Source organism: Pristis pectinata, chromosome 4 (assembly GCF_009764475.1).
Source record: "Pristis pectinata isolate sPriPec2 chromosome 4, sPriPec2.1.pri, whole genome shotgun sequence".
In the NCBI taxonomy this organism is placed as follows: Eukaryota; Metazoa; Chordata; class Chondrichthyes; order Rhinopristiformes; family Pristidae; genus Pristis; species Pristis pectinata.
In genome coordinates this window covers 9,481,376-9,509,168 of record NC_067408.1, presented here as the reverse complement: position 1 = coordinate 9,509,168, position 27,793 = coordinate 9,481,376, and the positions used below count along the sequence as shown (strand labels likewise).

The 27,793-nt window shown below is 44.2% G+C and overlaps 1 protein-coding gene across 4 annotated transcripts in view; it reads left to right on the top strand.

The window, feature by feature from the left end:
- The window catches only part of LOC127569073 (protocadherin-1-like), a 443,419-nt gene that overhangs the window by 267,791 nt on the left and 147,835 nt on the right, over positions 1 to 27,793 (top strand). For all 4 annotated transcript variants that reach the window (XM_052013382.1, XM_052013381.1, XM_052013384.1 and 1 more), the window contains one exon: positions 11,628 to 11,847. In XM_052013382.1, the coding sequence (XP_051869342.1) occupies positions 11,628 to 11,847 (220 nt within the window). The remainder of the gene's footprint in view (positions 1 to 11,627; positions 11,848 to 27,793) is intronic.

Here is a 27,793-nt window from a genome sequence, read left to right as displayed (position 1 = left end):
CAGAGAGCTAATGTGTCGGGTCAAAGACTCTTCATTGGAACGTTCGGTGTTTCTGAGTGTTTGAAATCTGGGCTGTAGATGTACTTGCGTCTCAATGGAGGCCAGGACTTTCTTTCATGTGACCTCCCAAACAGATTTGTAGCCAACAAATCCACTTTTTTAAAACTTTCTAATGCAGGAAACAATGTGGCCGGTGTAGGCACAGCAAGCTCCCACAGCACCAATATAATAAAATCCAATTTGTTGAATTGCATCAAAGGTTCAAAGGTCACCATTTACAAAAAAAATGTGGTCACTCATTTAAGACAGATGATAAGATAACATCTCTTTATTAGTCACATGTACATCGAAACACACAGTGAAATACATCTTTTGTGTAGAGTGTTCTGGGGGCAGCCCACAATTGTCGCCACACTTCCGGCACCAACATGGCATGCCCACAACTTCCTAACCCGTACATCTTTGGAATGTGGGAAGAAACCGGAGCACCCGGAGGAAACCCACGCAGACACGGGGAGGATGTACAACCTCCTTACAGACAGCGGCGGGAATTGAACCCGGGACGCTGGCGCTGTAATCGCGTTACGCTAACCACTACACTACTGTGCCTGCCCACAATATTTTCTCTCAAATGGTCATGACTCTTTGGAACTCTCTTCCTTAAAGGTCAGTGGATGCAAAGTCTTTGAATATTCCCAAGCAGATACTTGGAACATAGAACATAGAACAGTACAGCACAGGAACAGGCCCTTCAGCCCACGATGTTGTGCTGAACTAATAAGCAAGGGGTTGAAAAGTTACCACAACTAGATGTGAATGTCTTGTCGAGGTTACAATCAATCAGATCCACCATGATCTGAATTCTGAAGCAGTCTTGAGGGCCCTGTTGAGACTGGAATCTGGAGTGAAAAACAAGATGCTGGAGGAACTCAGTGGGTCAGGCAGCATCTGTGGAGGGAAATGGACAGTGGACATTTCGGATTGAGACCCTTCACCTGGACTGCCAGGGTCTATTGACCAATTTCTACTCCTACCTCACATGTTTGTATGTTTCCCAAACACTTTTTGTTGTGTTCCTGCACAATAAAGAGTCGTATTATTTTCTGCTCCCTCCCTTTCTTTACTCTTAAACATTGAATTAAACTATTTGTTTTTATAAATCCATCTCCTTTTACCTGCATCCACCATTCAATGCAGAGGGACCCACCCCATGATGCAGAGTCCAGCAATCATGCTATTGGACTGTACACTGGAGAGAAGCCCTCTTGTTTTTCTGTAAAAGAAACTTGTGGGATCTTTTTACACCCACTTGAGGAGGTAGATTAAGGGATGGCATTTCTGACGTAACAGCACTCCCTCAGTACTGCCGGAGATGGTGAGTTTGAGCCCAGTCCCTCATATTCAGAGCTTAGAACTTTTGCATGGCAACCATAAAATGAATGCTTTGTTTCTTTATTGATATGAAGCCTCTCTAAGCCGAGTTTGAACAGATCGGTGTTGAGACATGGAACTCCCTTCTTGAGACCCCTCATTGTGGTGAATTTTACCACTTTTGTGGTCTCCCCAGTTTACTGAGAACAGGACTTTGAACTTCAGCTGCTCAAGTCTCTTGTGAAAATGTGAGCAGTGAGATAGACGCACAAGGACACTGCTTCACATCGTTGTAACTCACACTCAGGGACACAAGGTTTAGTGATGTAAGGGTTATATGAGACTCCTTAAAGCTCCATTCTCTGACAACTGATGGGGAAACAATAAGGACTACAGGTGAATTCTTTTGTTGCTGTGATGCTTTGCAAATAAATCCCATGTTCTTTTGGGGATGAAATCTGCCATGCTTATCTTACTTGGTCTGGTCTATATGTGACTTCAGACCCACAACGAAAGTAGCTTGCATCTGACATCTCAATAGTTCAGGGGGCAGTTAGTGTTGTAGTGTTAGTATTGGCCTTGACAGCGATGATCACATCCTGCAAATGTTTTTTTTTCAAAAAAAAGAGTAAAAAGGATTACAAGGTATATCCAGAAATTGATGGAAATTTACACTGCACAAGACACAATGATTTTTCCCAGGGAAAAGGAATCAAAACCTAGAGGGCATAGGTTTGAGGTGAGATGGGAAAGATTTAAATGGGACCTGAGGGGCAACTTCTTCACACAGACAGTGGTACATCTATGGAGCAAGCTACCAGAGGAAGGGGTTGAGGCAGGTACAATAACAGCATTTGAAAGGTACAATGGGGTACATGGACAGGAAGGTTTAGAGGGATAAGGGCCAAACACAGGCAAATGGGACTAACTTTGATGGGTTGACATGGACAAGTTGGGCCAAAGGGCCTGTTTCTGTGCCTTATTACTCTATGACTATGGGAACCTGTGTCACAAAGTCACAAAGTTTGAAGTCGACCAAATGCTAATTACCAAAGGTAAAACAAAATCAGTCAACAAGGAACAGCTTGCGAAAGGAAATATGTGAAAATAAGGATCTTCAATAAATGGGTAGTTTGACAGAGGAAGCTACTGTTCTTTTGAAGGGGTCAAGAAACAAGATGGAAAGGTTCACATTTATGTGGTGCTTTTGCAATGTATGTCTGAGTTATATTTGAAGCTTAGTCAGTTTGTAACATAGGAAAGGGAATGCACAGCAAAGTCCTACCAACAACACTTAATTACTCGATAATATTAATTGCAGTCGACTGAGGAATAAGTATTAACCAAGACTCCTTCTTTCCATCGGGTGTCTTGGGACTTTTCAGATCCACACTGGAGTACAAAAAAGGACAATGGATCCAAAGATCGGCACCTCTAATAGTGCAGCAGTCCAACAGTGTTGCTGTCGGGTAGATCAGATGCACAAATCTCTGTGGGTGCACTTGAACCATGACTGTCTGCCTCATGATGAGTGGTTCCCAAATGTTGACATGTTCGACATGGTGTCACACATTAGCTTTTGAGCCACCACCCTGAGAAGAACTATCTCTTTCACCTTTACACAGCTTGAGTCTAAGAGCAATTTTTGCCCTCACTCCTTCTGATCCAACTGGCCCCCACCAGCCTATCTCTTTCCCCTCCCCCACCATGTCCATCTACCCATCACCCACACACTCCTCCCACCGGTTCCCCTCCCCACCTCCCACCCTTGACTCCAGGCTCCACCTTCCTCTCCTATCGATTCCATTGTCTTCAGCCCTTTGTCACCTCCACCTCTCACCTCCTGGCCTCTTGACACTATTCTCCGTCACTCACCTGCCTATCACCACCCCCTTACCTGGATCCACCTGCCACTACTTGCCCCATCCCTTCCCTCCACTGATGCTGGTTTGCTCCCCTCTTTCAGTCCAGATAGAGGGTCTTGACCCAAAACGCCGACCTTCCATTTCCCTGACCCGCTGAGTTCCTCTGGTGCTTTAGCGTTTCTCCAGATTTCAGCATCTGCTGTCTCTTGTGTCACTACGTGGGCTCTGCATGTTTTGTTCACTTGGCTGTAGATTTTCCTCTGAGTCAGGAAGGTGAGGAATGACGGGGCTGAGACAGTCCCCGTTACAGGCTTCAGCAGGCAGTCTGGGCGGAGATTGCATTGTGCAACTGAGTGTGCTGTGTGTAGGAGCGGTACGGCCTTTTGGATGAGTCCTCAAACTGAGCACTTGCCAGCTTGTTCAGGTGAGTGTTAAACCTCCCAAGGCACGAACTTGAAGAAGAGCAGGGGGTTCTTCCTGTCCTGGCCCGCAGTTCTCTTTCAGCCAGCACCACAGAGCAGATTAACTGATTCATTATGTTCACTGTTTACAAGATCATGCTGAGTACAAATGGCTAATCACTGTCACGGCAGACACCACATCTTCAAAAGGAATTCATTTGCCACAAAACCCCTCGACAACGCAAGAGGCATTATAAAGGAGCAAATATTATTTCTTGCTTCCGTTCTCCTTCCTTTGTCTCTTCCTTTCTTTACTTCTTTCTCCTTCCTCCCTTTCTCCCCATCTCTGCCACGGAGTAACAAAATAATAGCAGTAAAAGATAGTCTTGGAGTTGTACACGTCTTGCATTTACATAGCACCTCAGGGAAAGAGGTCAGCCATTTTGGACCCAGAAGTGGACAGTTGTAAAAGTTTGGAATTCTCTGCTCTAGACAGCTGGCCCTTGATACTCTCCAGGCTGGGGTTGAAAAAGATTTGAATACTCAAGAGGGGGCGGGAATCGAGGGGGAGAGTGGACAGAGGATGGCAGCGCAGGTACAGGAAAGCACATGGTCTGCTCCTGCTCCTATTTGTAATGTTCTCATGTTCCTCTTGAGAAAGCACTAAGGAGGGTGAATCAGGGTGGGCAATAAATGTTGGGATGGTCAGTGACATCCACATCCCATGAACTGAAAAGCCATTAAAAAAAATGGAATACTCCTGCACCAACTGAGCTTTGTATCAACAGTTTAACTCTAACACAGTTTCTCAGTGTAGGCTTGGTGTAAATAGGAACTTCATCTGTTAGCTTGGTAGGCTGAAAGGCCTGTTAATAGAAATAGAACAAGGAACAGCACACCGCAGGAACAGGCCCTTCGGCCCACGATGTCTGTGCTGAGCATGATGCCAAATTAAACTAATCCCTACTGCCTGAACATGATCCATATCCCTCCATTTCCTGCATATTCACATGCCTATCTAAAAGCCTCTTGACCGCCACTATGGTATCTGCTTCCACTACCACGCCTGGTAACAGGTTCCAGGTACCCACCACTCTCTGTGTAATAAACTTGCCCTACATACTCGAGGGCTTGAGTTATATGGAGAGGTTGGATAGCTTGGACTTTATTCCTTGGAGCATAGGAGACTGAGGCGTGATCATATAGAGGTGTGTGGGATCGTGAGGGGCACGGATAGGGTGAATGCACACAGTCTTCACAGTTTTATTTTTTTACATAAATCTTAATGATTTTTAAGTGTCAATGAATGGCATTAAAAACTGTTTAAATCTCTGATGCCTTTGACTGAAGCTAAAGCTCTGCCCACTTCTGACAAGCATCTGTCAGAGACTTTTCAGGGGCAAGGTTCTGCACTGTGTTACCTGAAGTCTATGCACCATCCAAACTGATGCGTAAAGGTGGCCTGCAAGGTGTGTGGGCTGTGGGTCTGGTCCAACGCAATTAGCCCAGTGAGCCTCTTCCCTCCCTACGAGTGTCCCCTGCCTTTAAGAGTACTCTGCGCACCACCAAACCTCTGTGTTGCCTCTCACCAAGGGTGAGAGGGCAAGTACTTAGTGTCTACATTGCCAGTTTGAACAAACCAATCAGACTGTGGCACTTAGTCATTTGAAACCTAAAACCTCCTCTTCAGAAGATAAGTGGGACCCAAACAGCCTTTAATGAAGTCTGGGGAATGAGTTGATGGAAAAAGGGGAACAGTAAAGTGATTTTTCACGTTCACATTTATGATGGGTGAACCTGACCCTTCAGATAAATGGAATTCACGCTGCATTAGCTGATGCTAAGCAAGGTTTGTGAGTGCCAAGTTCAAAGTCTCTGGAAAGCAAGGTTGAGCTTTTAATTGACGCTGGATTGGCAGCTCATTCAACAGGGTCAGGCAAAGCAGTTCCTCTGCTACATCCTGTACATATTAAATAATTATCCGGTACTTTTAGTCTATTTGTCTCCACGGTGAGTTCCTTATTGATGGAAAGTGGGTGCACTAATTACTATGGAATGTGCACGGTGCTGGCATCTTAATTGCTGCCACCTCTGCCCTTTCGAGGGCCAGAGATGTCAATTTGGTGGGACCAGCTGTCAGTGTTCAATTTCAAGAGGCAGTTTGGTTCCTTAATATCTTTTTATTTTACCCCTTAAGGACATATTTCACATATCAAGAGGAAGCCTTGAGATAAGATATCTTTATTAGTCACATGTACGTTGAAACACACAGTGAAATGCATCTTTTGCATAGAGTGTTCTGGGGGCAGCCCGCAAGTGTCGCCATGCTTCCGGCGCCAACATAGCATTGCCCACAACTTCCTAACTCGTACGTCTTTGGAATGTAGGAGGAAACCGGAGCACCTGGAGGAAACCCACGCAGTCACGGGGAGAACGTACAAACTCCTTACAGACAGCGGCTGGAATTGAACCTGGGTCGCTGGCCTTGTAATAGCGTTATGCTAACCGCTACACTACCGTGCCTGCCCTTGTGTGACAGCCAGTGCAGTAGTGAGTCTGACACTGGGGAAATCCACACTGGGCCCTCAAAGGCAGGTCCATTTCAGGAGATCTCACCATTGACCACTGCTTTGTGGGATCTGCAAGTTAGTCTTGGGTATTAAGGAAATCAAGGGATGGAGAGCCACAGAGTAATACAGCATGGAGATAGACCCTTCGGCCCAACTCAATGGTGCCAACCAAGATGCCCATCTAAGCTCATTCCGTTTTCCCGCATTTGGTCCATATCCCTCTGTACCTTTCCCATCCATGTACCTTTCCAAATGTCTTTTAAATGTTGTTATTGTCCTCCCCCTCAACCACTTCCTCTGGCAATGGAGTAAGTGCAGGGAAGTGGTGCTGAGGTAAAGTCGACTGGGGTCTTAATAATTAGCAGAGCAAAAATGAAGGGCTGAATGGCCTGTTTCTGCTTCTGCTTCAGATGTTCCTACGTTGATGAAGGATTATCACATGCCCTCTGTTTGATGCAAAGAAAGCTTTATGAGAGGTGATCCCAGTGTTGTGTTACCATGAAACTGTGAATTCTGCAGAATCTTAGCAGTCTATTGTAGAGAGAGCTACAGTATCTCCTCAAGTCATCTGACAACAATGGGGAGAGGAAGGGTGTTGGTTGTGTGAGAATTGCTCAGTAAAAATTACTGTGCATCAGTCACAGTCGAGTTTATTGTCATCTGCACAAGTACATGTATGCACAGGTGCAATGAAAAACTTACTTGTGGAGGCATCACAGGCACAGAGCATCAGATAAGCAGCATTCACAAGAAAAACATAAATTAAACATGAATTAAATACAATTCTTACAAGAAAGAACACATTTAGAACAAAAAAAGGTCCTTTTTAGTGCAAATGTGCAAAGTCACACTCTAGCATTCTATGCATAAAACTGTAAATTAATTGCGGAACTGTATGACATCTTATCCTTTTAAATAACAATGTTTTACACTGCACTGTATTAATGTAAAATATAGCAAAAATAAATCAAATGAATGACTGTACTCACCATCACATGAAGTGCCAGATCTTCAAAGAGGATATTGCTGCAAAGCAGCCTACAACTGCACTGCCTTTGTGTAAAACGTAAATAAACTAAAAATGTCTTTTCACACTTGTTTTGCATGGCACTTGAAATGACTGTTTAAGAGTTTTGTGAAATTGCTTAATATTTTTAGAAATATTTAGCAGTTGCATGAGAATTCTGGATACATGAACACTGGATAAATGAGAATTTACTGTACTAGAGTTATACAGCTGGACAACAGGCCCTTCAGCGAGTCTGTGCTAACCACCAAGCACCCATTTTTACGCTCACCCAATTATATTCTTGTCACATGTCCATCAACACTGCCCCTGGTCACCCTCCCCCCATTTCTACCACTCATCTCACACAATGCGCAATTGACATGGCCAACTAAACTACCAACCCACACTGGAGGCATTTAAAACCAGCGGGCATTGGTTCAAAGTGGGGAGTAAGAGGGTTAGCAAGGATCTGAGGGGAGGTTTTTTTTTCACCCGGAGGGTAGCTACAATCTGGAGCTCACAACCTGAAGGGGTGGTGGATGCTGAAACTCTCACAACGTTTAAAAAATATCTGGATACGCACTTGAATCGCCGAGACGTAGAAGGCTGGAGCAACGAACAATCTGCTGGAGGAACTCAGTGGAGCATCTGTGGGGGGAAAGGAAGTGTTGACGTTTCGGGTTGAAACCCTGCATCTGGACAGGTTCAAGGATAGGAAAGGGTTAGAGGGATATGGGCCAAACACAGCCAAATGGGACTGGCTTAAATGGACATCTTGGTTGGCATGGACAAGTTGAGCTGAAGGGCCTGTTTCCTTGCTGTATTACTCTGTGATTCTCTCGACCAAGTTCTGCTAAGTAGTTGGTGGTTGGTATGGACAAGATGGGCTGAAGGGCCCATTACTGTGCTGTATGACTCTTTCTATGGGAAAGGTTTCTCACCATCCAGCCTATCCATTCTCCTCTTGATCCTGTATAGCTTTGAAAGCCTCCCTCAGCCTCCCCCGCTCCGAGGAAAACAAACCCAGCCCTTCCAGTCTCTCTCACAACTGAGATGTTCCATCCCAGGCAACATCCTGGTGAATCTCCTCTGCACCCCATCCAGTGCATTTGCTCAGCTACCACCGGGCAGGAGGTACAGAAGTCTGAAGTCCCACACCACCAGGTTCAAGAGCAGCTACTTCCCTTCAACCATTCAATTTCTTAAACCAACCAGCGCAACCCTAATTACTCGAGTTTAGCAACACTATGACCACTTTGATCACTTTGAACTAAAATGGACTTGTTTTTTTTTGTTCTAATTATGTTCTTTCTTGCAAAAATTCATATAATTTATGTTCAATTTACTTTTCTTGTGTATGCTGCTTATCTGATGCTATGTGCCTGTGATGCTGTTGCAAGTAAGTTTTACATTGCACCTGTGCGCACATGTACTTGTGCATATGGCGATAAACTTGACTTTGACTTGATCTGATCCAATTCATCAGTCAATGAAACAACTTTCTGATGCTTCCCTTTGTCTGGACTCTGTTTAATTTGCATCTCATTGTGCCTCCTTTGTTAAGGATGTGGGGTGCATGAGGTGATGCTGCTAGGTATTTAACATTTGAGTTGATGGGCACGTTACAGGGAGAATACGAAATGTTCTGAGAGCTACGATAGACTGAAAGGACCAAATGGCCTCCTTCTGTCACGAGAAACAAGAAAATTACAAATAGAAAATGCAAGGAACACTCAGCATGTCAGGCAGCATCTGTGGAGACAGAATCAGAGGCGACACGTCAGATCTGAAACTCTTCATCAGAGAAAAAAATGTCATTGACTTGAAACGTTAACTCTTGTTTCTCCCTCCATATTATTGCCTGACTTCCTGACCATTCCTAGCATTTCAGATTAACATCGAGACTCTTAAAAGCAAGAAGGAGACACAAGAGACTGCAGAGGCTGGAATCTGGAGCAAAAAATGAGCTGCTAGAGGAATTAAGCAGGTCAGGCAGCGTCTGTGGAGGGAAATGAACAGTTGAAGTTTCAGGTCGAGAAGCTCTATCCAGAGTTCCAGCAGCAGCTCATTTTTTGCTCTCAAAAGCCAATTGGACAAGGAATTGAAAGCAAATAATTTACAGTGGTATAGGGAATGGGATTGACTGGATTTTTCTGGAGAATCAGTGGGTTGTCTCAATGGGCTAAATGATTACCGGTGTTATAGCGATTCGATAAGAACTATTCCATAATTCACAGCATTGAAAATATCTAGCATCCATGTTGAAGGACAGACATTTTTGCATTGGACATTGTGTTACTGTAGAACAAGCCAATCCAAACAAAGGCGCAGTGTTGTACCAGCACTCCCACTGTGACATTAATACAATGCACAGGTAAAGTTAACTCAAAGTATTTCAGGGAATGCAAGTTCAAATGAATCAATGGGCCAATAAACCTTGCCTTGTATCATTCTGTACTGCCTCTGACAATGCTAATTTGTCTTCAGTGATTCTTACCAATTTCTACATGCATCATAGAAAACATCCTATCTGGATGCATCATGGCTTTGTATGGCAACTGATCTCCCCAAGACAGCAAAACATTGCAAGAGAGTTGTGTACACAGCCCAGTCCATCACACAAACCAGCCTCCCCTTCATTGACTCTGTCTACACTCCCTGCTGCCTTGGGAAAGCTGCCAACATAATCAAAGGCCCCTCCTACCATGTCATTCCCTCTTCTCCCCTCTCCAGTTGGGCAGAAGATACAAAAACCTGAGAGCATGTACCACCGGGTTCAAGGACAGCTTCTATCCCACATTTTTAATATTATTTCAACTGTATTGAATATTGACTTACAACCACATCCTATGACTGCAATTTTTGGGTTACCAATGATGGATTCTGGCCATTTATCCACTTCTGCTTGTCGTATGATTGCTTTTGTTACATTAATGGCCAAGAGATCCATTCTATTTAAATGGAAGGACCCTATACCCGCTACTACATTTCAATGGTTTTCTCAAATTATAACGTGTTTAAACTTGGAAAAAATTAGGAGTGGTACTGTTGATCCTTTGCTTAAATTTGAGGAAGTTTGGAATCCATTTCTTCAAGATTTCCATACGCTATAATCCCCTTCAATAACCTTTGAATATAGAGGAGCGGAGCTGACGACATAAAAATGTGTTTTTTGTAGTCGAAGAAATATCAGTCCAGTTTTTTTTCTTTGAAGATCGTGGTTTGCTTTTGTTTAATATTACATTTTTTTTTGATCTGGAGGTTTTCTCTTTATATAATGAAATTTCTTCTCAACTTTTTTTTTCATCATGTACACTTCACAAGAGTGCAGGAGGTCTAGATTACATATTTTACTCCTTGTGAGTATAAATATTAACTGTTATTATTGTTACCCCGATCTCTTTGTATCATATGTATAATCATTAATGCTATGTACGTTAATTTGAATTAACGTGAAATTCAATAAAAAGATTGAAAAAGAAAGCTTCTGTCCCGCGGTTATCAGACTCTTGAACAGACCTCTCATATGCTAAGAGATGAACTCTTGATCTCCCAATCTACCTTGTCGTGGCCCTTGCACTTTATTGGTCTACCTGCACTGCACTTTTAATGTAATTGCAACAGCACATTCCGCATTCTGTTTTTCTTTTTATTACCTCGATGTGCTTATGTATGGTATGACCTGTCTGAATGGCACACAAACAAAAACTTTTCACTGTATATCAGTATATGTATCGGTACATTAATCGAGGTATTGAGTATGGGAGTCTTGATATATCTCTATAGAACTCTGGTTAGGCCACAATTAGAGTATTGCGTGCAATTCTGGTCATCTCACTACAGGAAGGATGTCAAGGCTTTAGAGAGGGTGCAGAGGAGGTTTACTCAGATGCTGCCTGGATTGGAGGGCATGTGCTATCAGGAGAGGCTGGACAAACTTGGGCTCTTTTCTCTGGAGCAGTGGAGGCTGAGGGGTGATCTGTTGGAAGTGTATAAAATTATGAGGGGCATAGGGAGGGTAGACAAGCAATATCTTTTTCCCGTTATTGAACGATTCAATACCAGAAGGCATGCACTTAAGGTGAGAGGGGGTAGGTTCAGAACCGATGTGAGGGGTACGTTTTTTCACTCAGAGAGTGGTGGATGCCTGGAATGCGTTGCCTGATAGGGTGGTGGAGGCAAATTCACTGGGGGCTTTTAAGAGGAGCTTGGATGGGCTCATGAATGAGAGGAAAATGGAGGGATATGGACATTCTGTAAGTAGGAGGGATTAGCTATGTCAGCACAACATTGTGAGCTGAAGGGCCTGTTCTGCACTGTACTGTTCTATGTTCTGTGTGACAATAACAAACCAATAATAATAATAATAATCAGCAGACCTGCTGACCCTATTCCTTTGTTTCCTCGACAGCTTCCGCATAGAAGAGTGACCTTCTCCACAGCCAACCCGTCACAGGATCTCCAGGACCCCTCCCAGCACAGTTACTATGACAGCGGGCTGGAGGAATCAGAAACACCAAGTAGCAAGTCATCCTCTGGGCCACGGCTGGGACCACTTGCACTCCCTGAGGACCACTACGAGCGAACCACTCCCGACGGCAGCATCGGAGAAATGGAGCACCCAGAAAATGGTAACTCACTTTTCTGCTTCTCTCAGTGACTGAAGTCCGGTCCGTTCTCAGCGAACAGGACCTTTGCCATATGGACTGCAGTAGTTCAAGGCAAAAGTGTTCAGTAAATTGTAGGACCCTTCAGAGCATTGATGTGTAGATGGATCTTGGGATCCAATTCCATAACTCCCTGAAAGCGGCAACACAAGTAGATGAGGTGGTAAAGAAGGCCTGTGTCATGCTTGCCTTAATCGGTCAGGCATTGAGTATAAGAGTCAGCAAGTGATGTTGCAGCTGTATCAAACTTTGGTCCGGCTGCATTCTGAGTATTGCGTGCAGTTCTGGTCACCGCATTACAGGAAGGTTGTGGAGTCTTTGGAAAGGGCGCAGAAGAGGTTTGCCAGGATGCTACCTGGATTAGAGGGCATATGCTGCAAGGAGAGGTTGGCCAAACTTGGGTTGCTATCTCTGGAGCGTCGGAGGCTGAGGCGAGACCTGATAGAGGTTTATAAAATTAAGTGAGGCATAGATAGGGTAGACAGTCAGAATCTTTTATCCAGGGTAGAAATGTCAAATGCTAGAGGGCATAGCTTTAGCTGAGAGAGAGAAAGTTTAAAGAGGGTTTGTGCAGGGTAAATTTTTTACACAGAGTGGTTGGTGCCTGTTAGAGGTAGTGGTAGTGGAAACAGACATGATAAGGGCATTGAAGAGGCATTTAGACAGGCACATGAACATTCAGGGAATGGAGGAATATGGATCACGCGCAGGCAGATAGGTTTAGTTTAATTTGGCATCATGGTCGGCACAGACATTGTGGGCTGAAGGGCCTCTTCCTGTTCCTGTGCTGGACTGTTCTATGTTCTGAAAAAGGCCAGCCTGACCTTCCCAAAGGCAATTAGACCAGAAATGAGTGACGGTTATGTCAGGGTTGATGCCAGAGTTCATGGTTATGCCATGTCCCAAGAAAATTTGTCTTCTTGAATTCTGTGGCATTTCGGCTGTGAACAGTTCTTCAAATTCTGGAACCAGAGGTGAAGTCAACTTGGGGGGAATTGGGAAGAAGGGAATGGCTTAGGAGATAACTCTACAGTTTGCATTGTAAGGGAGGTCTTATCGGTATTCCTAACTAGGCAGAAGGGTCACAAGTTTTCGAATCTATGTGAAGTAGACTGGTCTCAGTCATCTTGACGTGGATCAGAGTCACATCTAGCCCAAGTGAAAGGCAAAATTCAGTCTGCTTGTTGTTCCTCATTGAACGTTCTTTAGAGAAGTGAAGCTGTCATCCTTTCTCAGACTGGCCTACTCAATTGCCAGAGGTTTGATTTGTAAATGCCCTCTGATCTGGCCCAACACCGTCCTCAGTTGGGTCGAACCATGGCAAAAACTCCCTGTCCAATGACATATTGAGAGTATCTTCGCCACATGGACTGCAGTAGTTCAAGGAGAAAGGGCAACCTGACCTTGCCAAAGGCAGTGGACAGAAAATGAGCACTGGTCATGTCAGGGATGTCCATGCCCCGAGGAGAATTGTCTTCTTAAATCCAGTGCCTCTTGCTCTGCTGACAAACCAGTGCATGAATAGTTTTCTCAGTGAGACATTGGTAGTGTCCATTGCTCCATAGGCAACCTTTATTGCTGAGGGAGAAAGGGGAGACAGGTGTAAGATCAAAGTGGTGCACCTCCTCTCACTCTCTGCAAACAATGCCCATCAAGAGAGAAAGACGTCAAAGTCGAAGTCAAGTTTATTGCCATATGCACAAGGCCATGTGTGCACAGGTGCAATGAAAAACTTACTTGCAGCAGCGTCACAGGCACATAGCATCAGATACACAACATTCACCAGAAAAACATGAATATGTTATACACAAATTTTACAGGATTTACAGAGAAATCGGCTTACGGATGTTTCTCAGGAACAGAACCCAGTGACTGCCTGCACTGCTAAACAAGAGTGAAGAGGGTTTTAGCTGGGTGGGAGATCTCCAGTTACTAAAAGCCTGGTGGGATGGGACAAGGATGAAGGACATAGGGAGAGAGCAGGTAGGAGGGTTGAGCAGTGACCCCACTATGAAGACCACTTTGTGCGATCTGTTTGGACTAGTATTTGCCAAGTAGTGATGTTGGTGCTGGTCCAAGTCGTGTCTGGACCCCATAAACACACAACAAAGCAAGGAAAAATTAGGGTTGTATACTCTCCTTAACTGAAAGACTCTGTGATTCTTTTTTGTTGCTTTCTGAAGGTGGAATGCAGAATACGGGCCGTCATCAGGTAACGAACAGGTTCCCTTTTTACAGACGTCTATAAGTCGATTTTGTCCATAAGTTGGAAAACACACAAAAATCACTCGATATGGTAACCATAAGTCCAATGTATTGTAGTGAATGATATCAAAAGCACCTAAGACTGATAAGATGGAACAATTACTAAAAGTGGAGAGACAGAGGAAACCAGTTTTGCCATTTATAGGACGTATGGACATACTTCGGAATTTTGAATTTAATAATATTACAGAAGCTTGTTTATATGTAGGAGTGTCCATCAGTCGGGTGCTTGTAACCTGGGAATGGCCTGTATCTGAAATATCATTCAAAAGCATATAATGGGATTCCTGCAATCTGTTTGTGTGTGTGTGTGTGTGTGTGTGTGTGTGTGTGTGTGTGTGTGTGTGTGTGTGTGTGTGTGTGTGTGTGTGTGAGTACGTGTGTATCAATCAAAGGTGTGATGGCTGTGTATGCATGTACACATATGTATATGTGAGAAGCAAATGTGATACAAGTTTAATCAGGTTATACTGTATATAAAGTGAGTTTTGGCATCTCAAGTTGTATGTTTTCACACACATAACTTGGATGTTGCTACAATTGTGTGTGTGTGTGTGTGTGTGTGTGTGTGTGTGTGTGTGTGTGTGTGTGTGTGTATACAATGTGTGCATGTGCAAAGTCAATTTTATTGTTACATGCACAAGTACAACTATGCGCAGGTGCAATGAAAAACTTACAGCAGCATCACAGGCACATAGCATCATAGAAGCAGCATTCACGAGAAAAACATAAATTAGACATAAATTACACACAATTTTTACAAGAAAGAACACAATTAGAATAAAAGAATTTTAGTGCTAAGTGATCAAAGTGGCAGAGCAGTGGATCTTACATTTTAAAACCTTGACAGGTTTGTTAAAATGAAAGGAAGTCTTTCCTTTCTCAGTGGACAATGAACATAGTCAGATCATTCTCTGAGCCGTAGATTTTTCATGACTGCCTCCTTCAGTGCAGGTGTACAGACAGGAACAGAAACAATACAGTTCATAGGCACATTAACTAATTACAGCTGCTTTTATGTACTATTGTGCTGTGATTGTGGAAGGTTTAAACTCTCCTGTCTAACAGCCAAGGCTAGCTGATTCCCACAACTTGAGTGTTTTTTTTAATTGTTTTGTTTCATTTCCGTTCTGTTCCTTATCCTCCCCATTCTCACCCCCCCCCACCCCCCCCGATCTATTCCCAGGCAGACAACTATTGTTTTAAAATTACACTTCATTTGAAAGCGTACACTCTAAAAAAAGAGTTCAAATCCTTGACCCCTTCCTTTTCTCTCTGCCTTTGCTGTGCAGCTGTTTAAAAAGATAGTTTTGCCTGTGTTTCTTTTTACTGTAATTTCTCACCAGTTTTCTCCCATACTCTACCACTTCCCAATCTCTCGGCTTCAGCTGGGATCTCAGGCACTGTTTGTTATTCTGCCCCAGTGATGACTCATCTGTGGGTGAAGTGTGAGTGTGGACAGATCATTAGGTTGCGTCCCACATGCATATGTAGCCAGGGGAGACACGCACAGTGGAGACACACCTGCACACACCAACAAGGATGCTCACCCCTCTTCACCTGCTTCTACCTTTCACCTGCCAACACCTGACTCACTTCACTCACCTCTTTATATGGCCCTTCTACACACTCAGTCCTGTTGAAGGGTCTCAACCCGAAATGTTGACTGTCCACTTCCCTCCACAGATGCTGCCTGACTCGCTGAGTTCCTCCAGTGCGTTATGTGTTGCTCCAGATTCCAGCATCCACAGTCTCTTCTGACTTCATTCACACACAAACTCACACCACACACACACACACACACACACACACACACACACATGTAAATACATATAAACATTCACCCACTCACGCAAAAACAGACATTCGTGCTCACACAAGCAAATGCATAATGAAGACACATGCACCAACATACGGGTATGCACACATACAGACATTCATCTAAACAGACACACACATTCACACACACACACACACACACACACACTCACACACACACACACACACACACACACACATACACACACACACGCGCACACACATATACGTACGAGCAGATATGCTAACATACACACAAACACATACGATACAGATACTGGCATACACAGGCACACTCGTGCAGAGAAACACAAACACACACATGTAATAAAAATGCATGCATACACAGACACACGTACAATCAGTCGCATGCACACACACACACTTCCTTTTGCCTCTGTGCACTTTCCAGCAAGAGCCACTGACTCACAGTCAGCGTTGCTCTTTCAGTGATTTCTCTCCCGTTTTCAACCAGAATCATTATCCCAGTTGCCAGTCTTCTGCTGGGAACCCAGCTGAGACCCGTTCACTGCAGGTCTGGCATGGACTCAGTCGCCACATCGACCACTGTATGTACCCAAGTGAGGAGGAGATGGAAACCTTGATGCCCACCGGTCTGTGGGTGATCAGTGTGGCACGGCTATGGAGCCACGACCTCATGACACAGCGACTGCCGTTCAATCCTGACTTTCAGGGCTATCCGCGTGCAGTTTGCATGTTCTCCCTATGACCACATGGAATTCATTCGAATGCTCCAGGTTCCTCCCACGTCTGAAAGGCATGCAGGTTGGTAGATTAATTCGCTGTTCTAAATTGTCCCTAGTATGTAAGTGAGAGGTAGAGTCTGGGGGAAGCTGATGGGATTAGCATAAATGGGTGTTTCGTGGTTGGCACACACTCAGTGGGCCAAAAGGCCTGCTTCTGTGTTGTATGACTCCATGAACTCTCTGGACATTAAGCCCACACCATAAGCCCACACCCATCAACATTTTTAAGAATATTTTTAAGAATAAATTGGATAGATACATGGATGGGAGGGGTCTGGAGGGTTATGGACTGGATGCAGGTCAATGGGACTAGCGGAATAAAGTTTCGGCACAGACTAGAAGGGCTGAATGGCCTGTTTTCTGTGCTGTAGTGTTATATGGTTCTAACAACTTGCATTTTATTAGGGCTGTTCACATAGTAAAATGATGCAAGATGTTTAACAGGTGCATAATAAAAAAAATTGTTCACGTCCAGGCACATAAATAAATATTACATCAGAACTCCAAAGGATTGGCCAAAGAGGAAAGGTTTACAGGATATCTTGGAGGATGAGAGCTTAGAGACCGGTCATCACTAAGCCATAGAATCATGTAGCAGTATCTGGCTCCACCAGCTTCTCAGGCAGTGTGTCCCAGATTGCGACCATTGTCTGGGCGAGAATATTCTTCCTCAGTTCCTTTCTAAACCTCTAACCCTTCACCATAAAACTATGCCCTCTGGTGTTAGACTTCTCGGCCATATCTACCATATCTTTGCCTCTTATAATTTCATGCACCTCTGTCAGGTTCCCCTCAGCCTCCTCCATCCCAGCCTATCCAGTCTCTCCTCACTGAAACATTCCATCTCAGGCAACATCCTCTGCACCTTCACCAGTGCCATCATGTTCTTCCTACAGTGTGGCAACCAGAACTGCACGTGTTTCTCCAGCTGTAGTCTAACCAGTGCTTTATAAAGCTGTACCAAGGCTTCCCTGCCCTGGCCAATGAAAGGAAGCATCCTGTATACCTTCTTTACCACCCTATCTACCCCGGCTGCCATGGACAATGCAGGAGACCAGAATTGGAGGTGTGTAGAATGAGACAGAGGTGACAAGGAGGGACAAAATCACCAAGGAATCTGAAACGCAGAATTTTAAAATCAAGGCGCTCAGTGAGTGTGAAGGCAATGGAAGATGAAGACCTGGTAAGGGTTAGGACACAGGTAGCAGAGATTAGGATGAACTCAAGTTTCTGAAGGAAGGAACCGGCTAAGAGTGGGCCTGGATAGTGGTGGGAGAAACGGTGTATCTGGTGACGAGGGTGAGGTTTGCAGTATGTGGCAGCATCTTTTAAATGGTGGAATCGATTTTGTGAAGGTGCTTAAAGGATGAAACAGGACTGGCAGAAGACATGTTGTGGTAAAACGTTGCAACTTATCCGCTCCACCTCTTTGCAATGCAACTTAGCATGTTTTAATATTCCGTCATGTTGACTCAGCCATTTGCTGGGCCACTGTGACAGCATCAGGCCTTATTGTAACAGTGTTGCATAAAAGTTGGCCATTCAGCCCGTCGTATCTATGCCAGCTCCTGGTTGAATAGTCGCTGTTCTAGTTCAGGAATCACAGCAGCCATTTTGCACACAGTAAGCTCCCCAAAACACGAACACAATAACAATCAGATCATCTATTATTTTGGCATTAGTTTAAGCAGAGCAGACTGGAAGTACTAATGCACATTCACTGGGTACAATGACACAGGTTAATAATATGGTAATAAAATTATACCATGCATTAATTTCCAGATGGATCAAAGTGTTAAGTAGAGAAATCATACTGAAAATGCATGGGATCTTGGCCAGACTGTAGATGGATTATTGGGTACTGTATTATATAAGGGTTAAAGAGCCAATGGAGATGGTGTAAAAAATTATTTATAAGAATGACTGCAATTAAACTTGCCTGGAAAAAAGATGATTAAACTGGGCCTCTCTCTTATGAAGGGAGGGCTATGGAGTGGGCTAATGGAGGTTTTCAAACTTATGAAAGCTTTTGCTTTCATAAGTGGAAATGCATTCTCAGTTGCTCGTGTTGAACACATATACAGACAGCGGCCACCTCGGATGGTCCCTCCATTGATGTCAATGAAGCCAAGTTACAGAAGCAGGGAACAATCTGCATCTGCTGCCTCATTGAGATGGGTGAATTTCGTCCAGTGGATCTGCTTCCACTTATGGAGAGGAGCAAAGCTAATGAGTGTTGATATTAGACGTTGGTGTTGGGCAACAGAGTGGTATGGTTGGTGTTGGGCAACACAGTGGTATGCAGAATATAGTGTTACAGAGAAAGTGCAGTGTAGGCAGACAATAAGTTGTGAGGGCCACGACAAGGTAGATTGAGAGATCAAGAGTTCATCTTTATCGTACAAGAGGTCCATTCAATAGTCTGACAACTGCAGGATAGAAGTTGTCCTTGAGGCTGGTGGTGTGTGTTTTCAGACTTTTGTACCTTCTGCCCGATGGGAGTGGGGAGAAGAGAGAATGTCCGGTGGGGGAGGGGTCTTTAATTATGCTGGCTGCTTTCCCAAGGCAGTGGGAAGTATAGGCAGGGAGGCTGGTTTTCATGATTCGTTGAGCTGTTGATGGATTTACAGGGAAGACGAGTATACTGGGAAGCTTATGATTGTACTTAGTTGATGAGGCACAGGAGGAGGTCCAAATGGAGCACAGTTGCCAGCATGGAATTAGTCTTTGTGCTCTATATTCTGCGTAACTCTGTGTAAGTTGAGTGGTAAATAGTGCCCAACACTAAGGAGAATCCTTTGCTTTCCTCTGAATTGTCCACTGTGACTTTATTTTGCACCCATTTGAGATGACATGCGGGACCTTGGTTGAATATCTCGGCCTCAAGTCAGTATCTCTGGCAGAGCAGCACTCCCTCTGCGTCGCACCAGAGTGCCTGCTTAGACTGAATTGCTTCAGCAGCCAGAATTGTTTCTGTTGGGGTGGGGAGAAAGAGAGAGCACAAGTGCCTGAGGCAGCACAGAGCGGCAGTACAGCTGCAGTGTTTTATTTTCCTTAACCTGAGGAGAGCGGCTTAATTAATGTAACCTCTGGGAAAAGGCGGTGCAAGGGTGTCTTCCCAAGTGGCCTTCTTGCATTGTGGTGTAAATAGCACCGACATTTGACAGGAGGGTTTTGCTGTTCCTTCAGTGTTTGCCAGCAATTATCTATTGCTCCAAATCCTGCATAATGTTGATGGTGCAACTTGCTAGCAATGTTCCTTGTCTCTCCCTTTTGTTATATATTCATCATGTAACATGTCAGGATGCTGTTTGATTCTGTGCGGGCTGTGTGCCGTACTGCGAGTGTTGCCTCGAGCTGTCTGCTGTTCAATAATGCTCCTGCGTGCTCTAATTTAATATTTGATGGTTTTTGCCAGCTTGGTTGTCACAGGAGGATTTGATATTGTTTGTGACTGTGCTGGTAGCTCTTGCACTGGCTCCTGAGGTAACTCTCGAGGAAGTAATCAGGATGTTGAGTGCATCTGGCATTTTGAGCATGCAAGCACAATCGGAGGGAAGCTATTCTGCTCCTCTTGGTGACAGCATCATTCAGATGCCAGACATTACTGTTTTGAACAAACTCAAACCAACTAAGAAGATGGCAGGTGCTGACCCATGCCTGCAGTGAGCTGCCTGCTCGTAGTCAGGGCCAATACAGCAGTGACGCAGTTAGCAGAACCGCTGCCTCACAGCACCAAGAACCCATGAAGGGCACAGATAGGGTGAATGCACTCAGTCTTTCTCCCAGGATTGGGGAATCAAGAACAAAAGGGCGTAGGTTTAAGGTGAGAGGGGAGAGGTTTAATAGGAACTTCAGGGGCAACTTTTTTTACACGAAGGGTGGTATGTATGTGGAATGAGCTGCCAGAGGAAGTGGATGAGGCAGGTACAATAACAACTTTTAAAAGACAGGTGGACAGGTACATGGATAGGAAAGGTTTAGAAGAAGTTTCCTCTGGGTGCTCCGGTTTCCTCTCACATCCCATAGACGTACAGGTTAGGAAGTTATGGGCATGCTATGTTGGCGCTGGAAGCGTGGCGACACTTGCAGGCTGCCCCCAGAACACTACGGAAAAAAAGATGTATTTCACTGTGTGTTTTGATGTATATGAGACTAATAAAGATATCTTATAAATGCTGGCAAATGGAACTAGCTTGGATGGAGCATCTTGGTCGGCATGGACCAGTTGGGCCGAAAGGCCTGTTTCCATGCCAACCATTGTGCCCATAACTCTATGACCCGGGTTCAATCCTGACCACCTGTGGGGAGTTTGCATGTTCTCCCTGTGACCCTATCAGTTTCTTCCGGGTCGTCCGGTTTCCTCCTGTGTCCCAAAATCAGATGGGTTGTTAGGTTAATTGCCCCCAGTGATTGATAGAATCTGTGGTGGGTTGGAGCTGGTGAGAATGGCGGGGAGATGATAAAATGGGATTAGAGTCAATGGGCAGTTAATGTGGAAACATTGGGCTGAAAGGTCTGTTTCCAAGTTATACCTCTCTGTATATAGAATTATACAGCATAGAAACAGATCTTTCGGCCCATCACGTCCATGCCGACCATTGTGCCTACCTATACTAACCCCTCTTGCCTGCATTAATTCTATATCCTTCAATGCCCTTCTCATTCACTTACCTATCAAGGTGCCTTTTGTGTTCTCACTGTTCCTGCCTCCACTGCCTCATCTGGCAGCTTGATCCAGATGCCAACTACTCTGTGTGTGAAAAATGTACCTCTTATGAAGGGAGCTGCTGCTACCCCCAGCTACGCTCTGGTGACCCATGCTGGTGCGTTGGCGCATCAGTTTGCATTCAAGTTGGTTGCTGGTGGCAGCAAGAACTCCTACAGCCACAGATGGACTGTCATCTGGTATTGGTATTGGTTTATTATTGTCACTTGTACTGAGGTACAGTGAAAAACTTGTCTTGCATACCGATCGTACAGGTCCATTCATTACACAGTGCAGTTACATTGGGTTAGTACAGAGTGCATTGATGTAGTACAGGTAAAAATAATAACAGTACAGAGTAAAGTGTCACAGCTACAGAGAAAGTGCAGTGCAATAAGGTGCAAGGTCACAACAAGGTAGATTGTGAGGTCATAGTCCATCTCATTGTATAAGGGAACCGTTCAATCGTCTTATCACAGTGGGGTAGAAGCTGTCCTTAAGTCTGGTGGTACGTGCCCTCAGGCTCCTGTATCTTCTGCCTGATGGGAGAGGAGAGAAGAGAGAATGACCCGGGTGGGTGGGGTCTTTGATTATGTTGGCTGCTTCACCAAGACAGCAAGAGGTAAATGAGGACTGGCTCCCCGGATTGGGTGCAAGGTCTGCCGAGGAAAGCTGCGGGAGGGAAGGTTTGAGCTTTGGAGAGGGAAAATGAAAGGATATTTGCCTTTATTTCAGGGGAGATGGAGTAGGGACAGCACAGCGGCACTGCTGTTAGAGCCACTGCCTCACAGCTCTGGCGGCCCAGGTTCAATCCTGATCTACTGTGCTGTCTGCGTGGACTTTGCATGTTCTCTCTGTGACCATGTGGGTTTCCTCCCACATTCCAAAAACGTGTGGGTTGGTAGATTAATTGGCCACTGTAAATTTCCCCCAGTGTGTTGGTGAGTGGTAGAATCTGTGGGAGTTGATGGGAATATGGGGAGAATAAAACTACATTAGTGTGGGATTGGTGTAAAAGGGTGCTTGGTGGTTGATACAGATTTGGTGGACTGAGGACTCGTTTCTGTACTGTATGATTCTGTAAGTCCATATAAGCAGAGAAATCTTGCTTCAATTGTAAAGGATGCAGGTAAGACCACACCTGAGAATTGTGTGCAGTTTTGTTCTCCTGGTTTAAGAAGTGATACATGTGAAATGAAGGCAGTTCAGAGAAGGCTCACTGGGTTGAATCCTGAGATGAAGGTGTTTCCTTCAGACAAAAGGTCAAACCGTTGACCCAAAACACTATGGAGTTTGAAAGAATTAGAGGTGTTCTTGTTCGAATGTTCTGAAGGGGAGTTTCTATTCATGGGAGAATCTAGAACTAGGGAATAGTTTCAGATTAAGATATCATCCACGTTAAGACAGGGTTGAAGAAGCTTTTCTTTGTGAAGCTTTGGAAATCTCTGCCATAGAGAGCTGTGGAAGAGTTCAATGTTAAATTGGTAAGTTGGTAATTATTTTTATTGTTGTCACATGTACCGAGATACAGTGAAAAACTTTGTTTTGTATGCCATCCATACAGGTCATTTCATCACATCAGTGCATTGAGGTAGTACAAGGGAAAACAATAACAGAATGCAGAATAGTGTTACAGTTACAGAGAAAGCACAGTATAGGCAGACGGTAAGGTGTAAGGCCATAGCAAGATAGATAGCGAGGTCAAGAGTCCATCTTATTGTACTTAGGGGACCATTTAATAGTCTTACTACAGAGGGATAGAAGCTGTCCTTGAGCCTGGTGGTACGTGCTTTCAGGCTTTTGTATCTTCTCCCTGGTGGGAGGGGGGTGTTGAGATGGATGGAGTTTGGAGTATGGACAATCAGTGTGCGTCATGCAGGAAAGTGGAGTTGAGGCCAAGATCAAATTGGATGACCTTACTCTCTGTTGAAGCAGGTGTGATTTCTTGTGTATTCTGCTTTTATATCGTACCTTCTTCAACCTTGTGCTATCTCAGAGCACTTTATCAAGTATTTCTCTTGTCCAGTCACTTGTAATGTAGGAAATGCAGAAGCTAATTTGTGTGCAGCAAGTTCCTACAAACAGAAAGCAGATGAACAATCATGGCTGCAGGATTTATAGTAGCCAGAGCTCCCTGTTCTTCCTCACTAGGGTGCGGTGAGGTTCCTTCTGCTCAGGGTATAGAAAGGGTCTCTATTTGGTATCGGTATTGGTATTGGTTTATTATTGTTACTTGTACCAAGGTACAGTGAAAAACTTGTCTTGCATACCATTTGTACAGATCAATTCATTACACAGATCAATTCATTACACAGTGCATTGAGGTAGTACAGGGTAAAAACAATAACAGAATACAGAGTAAAGTGTCACAGCTACAGGGAAGTGCATTGCAGGTAGACAATAAGGTGCAAGGTCATGACAAGATAGATTTTGAGGTCAAGAGTCCATCTCATCGCAGAAGGGAACCGTTCAATAGTCTTATCACAATAGGATAGAAGCTGCCCTTGAGCCTGGTGGTATGTGCCCTCAGGCTCCTGTATCTTCTGCCCAATGGGAGAGGAGAGAAGAGAGAATGACCTGGGTGGGTGGGGTCTTTGATTATGCTGACTGCTTCACCAAGGTATAGACAGAGTCCATGGAGTGGATGCTGGGCTGTGTCCACAAATCTCTGCAGTTTCTTGCGGTCCTGGGCAGAGCAGTTGCCATACCAAGCCGTGATGCATCCAGATAGGATGCTTTCTATGGTGCATCAATAAAAGTTGGTGAGTGTTCATTATTTGCTTTGATTATGTACTGCAGTGGGAGCATCAGCACTGGGTGGGAGCACTACTTGAGTTCAGAGGTCCAGGTAGATAAAGCAGTAACTTTACCAGAAGTGCAGCTTCAACTGAGGAATTCCAAGGAAATTCCTGGCCAGGATGTGGCCACTGTATTGTGAGCCCAATCAATGTTGTGTAATATGCCATTCTGTGTGCAACACCATAATGAAATGATGAGTCATTTCATTCTGTTAAGTCAATGTTCAAGTCTGATGTGAAGCTCCTCAAGAGACAATTCACTAATAAGATTCAAATATCATCATCTGCTCCATGCTGGCACTGGGGAAGAGTGGTGGGAAGACAGATTAGCTTTAATACGCCTGTGAATTATTTATTGGAAGTTAAAGTCCATTGATTGTAGTGGAACACAAACGGCAAAGATTTGGTTAGTTTTCAAAAAGATAATGACTATAGATTGCTGCTTTAGTAATGAGTTTATGATGCCATCTGTGCATTGGGTAGTTGTAGAATCACACGACACAGAAAGAGGCCATATGGCCCATCGTGGCCATGCCAGCTCTTTGAAAGAACTCTCCAATTAGTCGCATTTCCCACACTCTCCTGGACCTCTGCAAATGCTTTTGCATTTCAAGTATTTATCCAATTCCCTTTTGAATGTTACGATTGAATCTGCTATCACTGCCCAAGCAGGCAGTGTGTTCCAGATCTGAACTCATGGCATATGAGCCATTGTACAGGGAAGCTTCAGTGGTAGTCAGGTTGTTGCTCTCTGGTGTCAAGCGACTAGAGAATGATTGATCTCACACAGCGGATTCTGGGTACATTGGGGCACTGTGATCGTTCAAAGAGTCACGGAGAGGTAATAGCACAAAGTTTTTTGTTTGACAATTTATGAATAAAAAATCTTGCTATCTGCCGTAACCTTGCACTGGTGAAGAGTGGTGGAAGATAGAACCTATGTACCTTACCTGATCACAATGGGATCCATGTGTTTGTGTGTGTGTGTGTGTGTGTGTGTATACGCACGCATATCTGTGTGCATGCTTGTGTGCATGTGCTCACATCCATATGTGTGTGTGTATATGTGCGTGTGTGTGTGTCTGCATATTTTTGTGCTTGTGTATGTTTGCTTGTATGTGCGTGTGTCTTTGTGTGTGTGTGTGTGTGTGTGTGTGTGTGTGTGTGTGTGAGTGTGCATTGGAAATTAGAAAAGTGGGGTGTGGCTGGGTGCAGATATAACAAAAATAAGAACAGAAAATGCTGGGAACACTCAACAGGTCAGGCAGCATCTGTGGAAAGAGAAACAGTTAACGTTTCAGATCTGGGACCCTTCATTGGGTATATCTGTTTAATTTAGGAAAAAATAATCAGTGTTCAGACCTCAGGTCTGATCTAGACCAGCCAGAGTTAGCTTCAGCCCGGGTCAGATCTGAACTTGCTGCGCTCAGGTTGGGCTTGGGTTGGATCTGGACTGACCTTGGTTAGATTGAACCTGTACCTGATCAGGACCTGCTTCAGTCAAGTTGGACTTGGTTTGGGTCCCAATTTTAAATCCAAGCGAATCTCTCACAGGAAAGTAGCATTACCCAATGCCATTTCTCTTTATCAACCCTCTCTGGACACTTATGATTTTAAGTAACTCTATCAGATCCCCTGGTAATCCCCTGCTCCAAGGAAAGTAACTGCAGCTTCCCCACTCTAACCACCTAACCAAAGTCCTTCATCTGTGGAGTCATCCTATTAAATTCATTCTGCACCTCAGATCTTTAAAGGGAGGTGCCTAAAATTGGACACCACACTCCAGTTATGATTGAACTAGGTTTATGAAGGTACATCATAACTTTCTTAATCATTAAGATAAGATATCTTTATTAGTCACATGTACATTGAAACACACAGTGAAATGCATCTTTTTGTGTAGAGTGTTCTGGGGGCAGCCCACAAGTTGTCGCCACGCTTCCCGCGCCAACATAGCATGCCCACAACTTCCTAACCTGTACGTCTTTGGAGTGTGGGAGGAAACCGGAGCACCTGGAGGAAACCCACGCAGACATGGGGAGAAGGTACAAACTCCTTACAGACAGCGGCCGGCATTGAACCCGGGTTGCTGGCGCTGTAATAGCGTTACGCTAACCACAACATTCTCCATGCTTCTCTTTATAAAAAACAGGATCCCATATCCTTTTCTCACCACTTTGTCAAGTTGCACTGACATTTTCAATGATATCTACCTTCAGATCCTGTATTTTTAAATTGTGCCCTTTGGTTTATATTGGCTCTTCTCATTCTTATTGAAATATAATGCCTTACAATTTTCTGTGTTAAATTTCATCTGCCATGTTCTTCGTTTCTCTGGCCTTCTTGTTTTCATAGAATCATAGAGATAGGACATGGAAACAGATCCTTTTACCCACTGAGTTCATCAAGAAAACCATTTCTACACCCATCCATTCTCCTCACCTGCCCCTCAGCTTTCCCCTGTGATGTTGATAATTGACGGCCATTTATGTTCATGTCAATTATTTTAAGAAATTTTACTGAAATCTTGGCGAAACGATTGATGGATAATATTTATATTAATGATTGTCAGAAGGTTTAGAAGGACAAGCAGATGGCACCTGCTGAGGTGGGCACCTTGGTGAGTATGGACGAGTTAGGCTGAAGGGCCTGTTTTGTGCTGTGTCACTCTATGGCTCTAAAGGCTTGCAAACAAAATATATCTATTCTTAATACTTTGTTACTGGGAGCCAAAAGAAATTTTTAGGACATTCTGGTTGTCAAAGTCAAGGTCAAGTTTACTGTCATATGCACAAGTACATGTATGCACAGGTGCAATGAAAAACTTACTTGCAGCAGCATCACAGACACACAGCATCATATAAGCAGCATTCACGAGAAAAACATAAATTAAACATATATTATACACAATCAAAACAATAAAAAACAAAGTCCATTTTAGTGCAAAGTGATCAAAGTGGTCATAGTGTTGCTGTACTGAGGTAGTGATTAGGGTTGTGCAGGTTGGTTCAAGAACCAAATGGCTGAAAGGAAGTAGCTGTTCTTGAACCTGATAGTGTGGGACATCAGGCTTCTGTACCTCCTGCCCGATGGTAGCTGCAAGAAGATGGCATGGCCCGGATGATAGGGATTTTCAATGATGGATGTTGCCTTTTGGAGGCAGCACCTCCTGTAGATATTACTGATGGTGGGGAGGGATGTGCCCGTGATGCATTGGGCAAAGTCCACTACTACTTTTGTTTGGCCAAAGCTTTTGATCCTGTTGGGCATATTGTTATTGGTAAGGTCCTGGATAGATTTGGTGTTTGTTGAAATTTCGTTGACATTGTTTTGAACCTTTACACAGATTCTTGTAAGGTTATTGAAGGAAATAGGAGGAAGATCACTCCCAGCCTGATTAGGTCAATCTGCTTGGGTTCTACCATTCATCTTCACACTTGGGTCAATTTACAGTGTCCAATTAACCCACATGCACATTTTGTGGTGTGGGAGGGAACCGGAGCACCTGGAGGAAACACATATGGTCTCAGGGAGAACATGCAAAACTCCATACA